The sequence below is a fragment of the Amia ocellicauda genome, chromosome 3, assembly GCF_036373705.1.
Source record: "Amia ocellicauda isolate fAmiCal2 chromosome 3, fAmiCal2.hap1, whole genome shotgun sequence".
Lineage (NCBI taxonomy): Eukaryota > Metazoa > Chordata > Actinopteri > Amiiformes > Amiidae > Amia > Amia ocellicauda.
Genome location: NC_089852.1, coordinates 45,489,792 through 45,499,191, shown reverse-complemented (window position 1 = coordinate 45,499,191; position 9,400 = coordinate 45,489,792). Strand labels below are relative to the sequence as shown.

General features: G+C 41.6%; 1 protein-coding gene across 1 annotated transcript; it reads left to right on the top strand.

Moving 5' to 3' along the window:
• Positions 1-220: 220 nt before the first annotated feature.
• Positions 221-2,245, top strand: LOC136747189 (olfactory receptor 1E16-like). Its single transcript, XM_066700143.1, has 3 exons — positions 221-1,208; positions 1,674-1,712; positions 2,163-2,245. The coding sequence occupies exons 1-3, from the start codon at positions 221-223 to the stop codon at positions 2,243-2,245; spliced, it is 1,110 nt and encodes a 369-aa protein (XP_066556240.1).
• Positions 2,246-9,400: the final 7,155 nt, after the last annotated feature.

The following is a 9,400-nucleotide window of genomic DNA, read 5'->3' as shown; positions in this document are numbered from 1 at the left end:
TATATATATATATATATATTTTATTATTATTATTATTATTATTATTATTATTAGTAGTAGTAGTAGTAGTAGTAGTAGTATGCAATTATTTATGCAATAAAGAAAACAATTTGCCATGTTATCTTACAATTGATAAAAATGTTTTCATGTATTTTTTTTATTCAGTTTACCTGAATAACTTTTTTAATTGCAGGTCAAAGAAAATCCAAATCAGTCTGCCATGAGCTCCTTGAATTCAACAGTTTCTCCCAATGCTGCATTTGTTCGGCCTCAGTTCTTTTACATCAACGGCTTTTCCAACATCCCACATGTGAAGTACTATTACATTTTCCTGTGCTTTGTTTATGCTGTGACTGTGTTTGCAAACGTTCTCATCATATTCATTATATACACAGAACGAAGTCTTCACACACCTAAGTACAATGCTGTTTTAAATTTAGCTGTAGTTGACATCTGTGAAAGCACAGCTCTTATTCCTAAGTTAATTCACACCTTTCTCTTTGATTCTCAGTTCATCACATATGAAGCATGCTTGGCCAACATGTTCTTTGTTCATTTCTTTATTGCCATGCAGTCACTCACTCTTGTTGTACTAGCATATGACAGGTTTGTTGCTATATGCTTTCCACTGAGATATCACAACATTATGACAAATACTTCAATGTTTGTGATTATAGCATGTGTCTGGGTTTTCACAGCAACCCAACACATAACACTTGTACTTTTAATCACCAGACTATCATTTTGCAGATCCATTGTCATAGAGAGCTATTTCTGTGATCATGGGCCTATGTATCGAATGGCCTGTAATGACAATTTCCCAAATTACATTTATGCAAAAATCTGTATTGCAGTATTTAACTTTATACCTTTCATTCTGATTGTGCTGTCTTATTTGTGTATACTATCTGCACTGTTAAAAATAGCATCGGGTGAGGAACGGTTAAAAGCAATGAAAACCTGCACCTCCCATCTTATGTTAGTGATAGTGTATTATGTGCCATTTTTCATCACATACATTGCTGCATTCATGTCAATTTTTAATTCAAATACCAGGATAATATGTACATCCTTGTCCTCCACCATTCCTCCAATGCTGAATCCTATCATTTATACATTAAAAACAGAGGAGATTATAGGGGCAATTAGAAAGCTTTACAAAAGAAACAAAATACAGCTGTACAGCTGTAATAAATCAATAAATACCTGTACTTAAATATCAAAGACAAGAACATAAGATCCAGCAAATGTATGTAAATAGTTACATTTAAATCTATTTAACTACACCCACTGATCCTGTGGTAATTAAAGGTGAAGTACAATTTAAAAATTCACTGTTTTGTACTCTTTTCAAAGAAGGAGTTCTTTTGGTCCATGATTTTTAAAATGACAGGCCTGAGAAAACCTTGTGAAGCTTCTTACAATGCTAACTTTTGTCATAAGGGCTTTGACTGTCCCTTAGTTTTTCTTTTGTCTTACTGACAACTGTGTATTTTCTAATTGAACCCAGTCTGTCATTGTGGTTGCTGCCAAAATCCTGCCGACTACTCCAAATATAAACCATTGTCACACAACTGTGGAATGCAATATTGGCTCACAAATGTTGAATATGCCACACCTATTATTAATGAGGAAGGGAACCTCACACCACCTATATTTGGGCCTCCCTACAGGTTCTTCCCAGATCTCAGGACACCACCTAGACACCATAGGTATCATCATTTAAACATATCAAACAAATAATACACACAGGGAAGTTACATCTTACCTCCTTTCATCCACATCAATGAGAGAGGGGGGGATCGCTAATTACATACAACACATCATTATTTAAATTTGTATCTTAACCTACAGGAAAATAAGAAAATCACTTTCAATACAAAACATATTATATAATTTGCCCGCAATTACATACGATATCCCCTAAAACTATAGTAAAACCAAGAGCATCAACACATATAGTAAACAACAGAAAGTGCAGTGCTAAAAGTCATTTAGGGTAGGATTACATCAAAAATGTTCGCAAGTTGCGAACATGAAAAGTTGTGGATAAGTCGCAGGAGGAAATCTCGCAGCTCATCTTCTTGCAGAATTAAATCTAAAATATCAGGGCCGGCGAATGGGGATGAGACGTGTTTTTCTGTTTTCTGTCATGGCTTCAGAGATGGGCGGGAAGCGCAAGAGGCACCGTGAGCCAATCACAGTGTCTGAAATTGAAGAGAAACCAGAGGATGGCAGCGGCTGATTGTCCTGTAAGAGACAGCAATGGCACATGAAGGGACAGAAACACAGCAACCTGACGCTCCGTGCTGTAAATCCAAAGCATTAATCTCCTCGCTGAAACAAAACTAGAATGTAGAAACCAGTGTTCAATGTTTAAACATACATATTAAATATATGATAATGTTAGACAGCTACATTTACATTGTCTGAATTCCATATTCATACATAAATACTCTTTACAGTACACCTTGTAATATGTCTGGGTTGGGGTGGTGGCGATCTGACAGACGGTGTTTGCCAGTGTAACAGTGTACAGAGGTGTCAAACTCAATTTTACCACAGGCCGTATGATCATTTAAAGTTCATTCCAGGGCCGCATAAATATTTGCTCATCCCTATTTATAATTCACTGTCAACTGAAAAAAAAATAGCAACACTCAATTTAAAATTGTTAGTTAGAATTATACTTTTTTAACATTTACGATTATTCAAAACACACATCGGACCTAATTGCTGCTCTGGGGGGGTTCATTTGTTGAGGAGAGCTGACGCCTTTTTTGTGAGGCTAGCTTGTCAATGTCCAGTGTGATGTGTTGGGCTGAAGTGATATGGAGTGCAGATGCCAGTCGTGATGTCTGGGCGGATTTGCGGAGCTTCAGTGACACAGCTGTCGGCACAGGTCTGCGCTTCACACACTGAGCACTGGTGCAGCGTGCGCAGGCGCAGACGCTTTGTGGGACCGTCATTGGTAATAAGGGCTAAAACTTCGCCTTCAGTATATCACAGTAAAAGACTAAAATATAACCACACGTGAAACCAAACACCAGTACAAACAACAACGAACCAAATATTGCAAACTAAAAAATAAAACCAACAATAGAAACAACCCAATAGTGAAAACAGCGATTGATGCTTGCTAGAATAAAAACACATGCAATTAACATCTGGATACATTCAGATATAATATAATACTTAGGCGATGCAGCCAGGCTTACCAACACTGCTAGACTGGCTAGACTTAAAATAACAGCAAGTTTAAACAGCAATAACTTGACAATTAGTCAATTAGGACACCGGTTGAAATTAGGGAACGATGCATCAAACTGAGAAACCCTATTAGGCTTAAATTGTAGCCACCTGCTGCACATGGTTTGTGCAGCCTTTGCTCTCCAAACACCCACTTCTCTTTGTGTTTAGTCTTGTAGTGCCGCTGTATATTGAATTATTTCATGCCGGCTAAACTCTCCTTACAAACAAGGCATACAGGTTTTAATCTCCGCTCCACAAACAGATATTCCCACTCCCAGCTTTTGTCGATTTTTCTTTTCTGGGACATTTTGAGTTGAATTTATTGCAGATGACTGAAAGAACAGCATGTGGAAAGTAACTCAGCCTGTGATTGGCTGTTAAAACCCTACCTCGTGCCAATAACACTCGCAATGGCTGATTGGAATTGTAGTTTTCACATGCAATTTCATCATTCACAAGCTGTCGCAGGCCTAATTACTTAATGATACACCACCTTTGCAGAGGCCGGATTAAAACCATTGGGGGCCGTATTTGGCCCAAGGGCCTTGAGATTCACACCCCTGGTGAACAACAATACAGTGGAAAACATAGTTATCAGTTCCACTTTGTATACTGTGCCTGGGATAAAGTTAGATTTATTTATGCATTTATGTCAACGGTGTGATGAACAATGAAGAATATGGCCAACTACACCATCTGACTTTTTATGAGGTCTGGGACTTTGACCATTAAAGGACAAACTTTAAAGTACACTCAGGTTCATTTTAATCTGGGGGGAGGTTAAGAGTAGGGAGATCACACCCAGGAAGGCAGTTTTAACAAATGTATTAATAAACCAATCCACAGTATTAAACCATAAAAACAATTAAATAAAACCATTGAAAAACTATAACATTAAATAAAATCAGAACAGTCTAAATGCGATATCTACACTGCTAAAAAAAATTAAGGGAACACTTCAATCACACATCAGATCTCCATGAACGAAATATATTAAAGATCAAAATCTTTACTGTACATTGTGTAATTAATTGAGAACAAAATGACGTAACAATGGTCAATGGAAACCAAAATCACCAACCGATTGAGGGCTGGATTCAAACTCAAACCGAAAATCAAAGTAAACAATTGAAATCACAAGCTGTTCAAACTCATAATGTGACTCAGTAGTGTGTATGGCCCCCACGTGCCTGTATGCACACCTGACAACATCTGGTCATGCTCCTGATGAGACAGCAGATGGTGTCCTGCAGGATCTCCTCCTAGACCTGGATCAGGGCATCAGTGAGCTCCTGGACAGTCTGTGGAGCTACTTGGCGGCAACGGATGCACCGATACATAACGTCCCAAAGGTTCTCAATTGGATTTAGGTCTGGGGAACGTGAGGGCCAGTCAATGGCATCAATGCCTTCGTCATCCAGGAACTGCCTACACACTCTGGCCACATGAGGCCGGGCATTGTCCTGCACCAGGAGGAACTCAGGGCCCACTGCACCAGCATAAGGTCTGACGATGGGTCTGAGGATTTCATCCCGGTACCTAACAGCAGTCAGGGTACCGTTGGCTAGCACGTGGAGGTCTGTGCGACCCTCCAAGGATATGCCTCCCCAGACCATCACTAAACCACTGCCAAACCGGTCATGCTGGATGAGGTCACCACGACATCTCCAGACTCTTTCACGTCTGTCACATGTGCTCAGTGTGAACCTGCTCTCATCTGTGAAGAGAACGGGGCGCCAATGACGGACCTGCCAATTTTGGTGTTCTCTGTCGAATGCCAATCGAGCTGCATGGTGCTGGGCTGTGAGCACAGGTCCCACTAGAGAATGCCAGGCCCTCATGCCACCTTCATGGAGTCTGTTTCTGACAGTTTGGTCAGAAACATGCACACCAGTAGCCTGCTGGAGGTCATTTTGTAGGGCTCTGGCAGTGTTCCTCCTGTTTCTCCTCACACAAAGGAGCAGATACCAGTCCTGCTGCTGGGTCGATTTTTTTGAGCAGTGTATAGAAAAAGACCAAGGGCAAATGCGCATAAACAGTGCAGAGCTCAATTTCAAAGTTAGTTGTGTTCCTCTAAATAGCCGAGGTGAGCCCGGTTAAAAATCAGTTTGTTCACAAAGAGCAGGGCAGAATATAATCTAAAAGTCAGTAGTGACCCAAATAAATCAGTTAAAAAAAATTAAATGTTACATGTATACATTGACTGCATGTGCATGAGAGCAAAAGTATGAATGTGTGAGTGAAAATATATGTATGTCAAAGGAGAATGTATGTATGTGAAAGGGCCAAAATATATGTATGTGAGAGGAGAATGTATGTATGTGAGAAGCCCAGAATTAATAATGGCTTGTACGGCCCCTCATATGTTCTTCTCCTCTGTCTCCCACCACTCGCACCTGCGCACTCTTACTTCCTGCTTCCTTGCGCTCCTGCTTACTTCCTGTGCTCTCTCACCCGCCTCCCTGTTTGTCCAACCAGTGCTGCTTATATACTTGCTTATAACTAAATTTGTGTCCAAAGGAAATGATTAGTGCAAAACTCAATCAACATTTAGAAATGCAACTAATAGTGATAATAAAAGTGATGATAGTAATAATAATAATAATAATAATCATAGAAAAGTGAAAAATGCAAACAATACCGTACATGCCTAATAGACACAGTGAGGAAAAAAAGTATTTGATCCCCTGCTGATTTTGTATGTTTGCCCACTGACAAAGAAATTATCAGTCTATAATTTTAATAGTAGGTGTATTTTAACAGTGACAGACAGAATACAACAAAAAAAATCCAGAAAAACGCATTTCAAAAAAGTTATAAATTGATTTGCATGTTAGTGAGGGAAATAAGTATTTGATCCCCTATCAATCAGCAAGATTTCTGGCTCCCAGATGTCTTTTATACAGGTAACGAGCTGAGATTAGGAGCACTCTCTTAAAGGGAGTGCTCCTAATCTCAGCTCGTTACCTGTATAAAAGACACTTGTCCACAGAAGCAATCAATCAATCAGATTCCAAACTCTCTACCATGGCCAAGACCAAAGAGCTGTCCAAGGATGTCAGGGACAAGATTGTAGACCTACACAAGGCTGGAATGGGCTACAAGACCATCGTCAAGCAGCTTGGTGAGAAGGTGACAACAGTTGGTGCGATTATACGCAAATGGAAGAAACACAAAATAACTGTCAGTCAGTCTGGGGCTCCATGCATGATCTCACCTCGTTGAGTTTCAATGATCATGAGAACGGTGAGGAATCAGCCCAGAACTACATGGGAGGATCTTGTTAATGATCTCAAGGCAGCTGGGACCATAGTCACCAAGAAAACAATTGGTAACACACTACGCCGTGAAGGACTGAAATCCTGCAGTGCCCCGCAAGGTCCCACTGCTCAAGAAAGCACATGTACAGGCCCGTCTGAAGTTTGCCAATGAACATCTGAATGATTCAGAGGAGAACTGGGTGAAAGTGTTGTGGTCAGATGTGACCAAAATCGAGCTCTTTGGCATCAACTCAACTCGCCGTGTTGGGAGGAGGAGGAATGACTCCAAGAACATCATCCCCACCGTCAAACATGGAGGTGGAAACATTATGCTTTGGGGGTGTTTTTCTGCTAAGGGGATAGGACAACTGCACCGCATCAAAGGGACGATGGACTTGGTCATGTATTGTCAAAACTTGGGTGAGAACCTCCTTCCCTCAACCAGGGCATTGAAAATGGGTTGTGGATGGGTAATCCAGCATGACAATGACCCAAAACACACAGCCAAGGCAACAAAGGAGTGGCTCAAGAAGAAGCACATTAAGGTCCTGGAGTGGCCTAGCCAGTCCCCAGACCTTAATCCCATAGAAAATCTGTGGAGGGAGCTGAAGGTTCGAGTTGCCAAACGTCAGCCTTGAAACCTTAATGACTTGGAGAGGATCTGCAAAGAGGAGTGGGACAAAATCCCTCCTGAGATGTGTGCAAACCTGGTGGCCAACTACAAGAAACGTCTGTGATTGCAACAAGGGTTTTGCCACCAAGTACTAAGTCGAAGGGGTCAAATACTTATTTCACTGATTAACATGAAAATCAATTTATAACTTTTTTGAAATTCGTTTTTTCTGGATTTTTTTGTTGTTATTCTGTCTGTCACTGTTAAAATACACATACCATTAAAATTATAGACTGATCATTTCTTTGTCAGTGGGCAAACGTACAGAATCAGAAGGGGATCAAATACTTTTTTCCCTCACTGTAAAGTAAATTTGATTACCCGATGACATTTACGTAATTAATCCACCCAGTGTGCAGTGCACAAACCTCATGCACTGGATGTGTTGGCTTGCAAGTTAGGCAACCATATGCCTGTACAATATTACATACATAACATCTAGACGTCTCCATATGTTTTACTTATTCATGTAAATATTCAAAATAGCAATTATATTGTAAGTTTATGCTACAGCCATTTTGATAGCAGTGTCATTCAATGCAGTGTTGGTCTCTTAAAAGTCACCTTTAATCTCATAATAGAGAGAGATGCATGAATTGTTGAAAACCTGCTGATTTGTAGTGTGTTACTGCACATGCTTCTACGGTACAGATACCGCCTAGAAATCCGTGTAAGTATACCAGTGTATCTGGATGAGGGTGACAACAGTGAATGCTCAACTCGAGAACTGTTGTTATGCTGATATGTTTGACGTAGAATATGTCTGCTAACCTAATATAAACGGATACTGGCCGGCATTACATTTGCCATTCGTTGGATTACCCATCTGGCATAAGCTGTTTGCTCACTTGTGAGTGCATTTTCTCATTTTAAAATTGAAGGATCATAGCCCACCTTTTCTGTTGTGTAAAACATGCCAAATGTATCATGCAAAACATCCCCCTGATATAGAATATAGGCTGAATATACATCACTGTAGACACCGGACACAATAACTGATGGGAGACCGGGGTGTCCGGACTTTATTGTAGTATCAATACAGTCTAACAATGAGAATATCCCCCCCCCCCCCAAAAAAACCTAAAAAACAGGCAAACAGTTCACAAACAACCAGATAAAAAAAAAAAAAAAAAGCATGCTCCGGGCAGTCAGAAGGCGCACGGGTCATTCGTCCTCCGCCTTGGACAGCTACAACCACGGGGAAGGAGAGAGAGAGAGTTTAATTAACCGAAGCACAGCTGCTGCTGACATACAATCACCTCAGTGCCCATTGCCCACAGCCGTGAGCCCGCAGCCTGTTTGCGAGGCAGCGGACAACACGGCTGCAGCACTTGGGCACCTAATTTGCAGCCGCGCCATGACAGACAGCGTCCTGTCACACACCCCCGCCCCTAGAAAAGGACCGAGAAAGAGGGGAGGGTGAAGGGGAAGGGATAAGGGAAGGGGAGGGAAAAGGACGGGAGAGAAAGTCAGCATTGAGGTGTTGAGGGCCGGGGCGGTGACGGACTTGAAGTCCTGCAGGGTGAGAGACCACCGAGTGATGCGATGGTTGGAGTCCTTCATGCGGTGCAGCTGAGGGGGGCGCGGTCCGTTTCCAGGGTGAAGGGCCGCCCCAGGAGGTAATAGCGGAGCATCTCGACAGCCCACATGATGGCGAGACACTTCTTTTAAATTGTGGTATATTTACACTCCTGGGGGGATAGTTTCTTGCTTAAGATGTATGGGGTGTTCCCAGCCCCTGCGCCCACTCCAACTTCCGAGGCGTAGGTATTTAAGATAAATGGGTCAGAGAAATCAGGACATTTTAGGACAGTTTGTTGGCAGAGGTGGTCCTTAATAGCCTGGAAAACCACCTGGCACTGCTCCATCCACCGGTCAGGGGGTAAGCCAGGGTAGCAAAGTCCAGTAAAAACCGGCGATAATATCCGGCAAAACCCAAAAACTGCCAAATTTCCTTTTTGGACAGGAGGCGACAGCGGTTACTTTGTCAACTACTGGCTGTACCTGTCCCCCCCTAAGAGGTACCCCAGACACTTGGTCTCCCTCCTCCCAGCTGCACACTTGCCCGGGTTTGCCGTGAGCCCCGCCTGAGCCCTGTCAGAAAATATTGACTCCAATGGATAGACAAGATGAACATTTTTAAGGGTATTTGTTTGTGACAAAGATTTCAAATAAAAAGTTATTGAAAATAGATATGTTGTTTTTGTTATAAATA

Excerpts from the sequence above, each read along its gene's own strand:
- LOC136747189 (XM_066700143.1), top strand. The coding sequence starts at position 221 with ATGAGCTCCTTGAATTCAACAGTTTCTCCCAATGCTGCATTTGTTCGG. Across the intron at positions 1,209-1,673 it reads TAATAAATCAATAAATACCT|GTTCTTCCCAGATCTCAGGA; the intron begins GTACTTAAATAT and ends GCCTCCCTACAG. Across the intron at positions 1,713-2,162 it reads ACACCACCTAGACACCATAG|AGATGGGCGGGAAGCGCAAG; the intron begins GTATCATCATTT and ends TCATGGCTTCAG.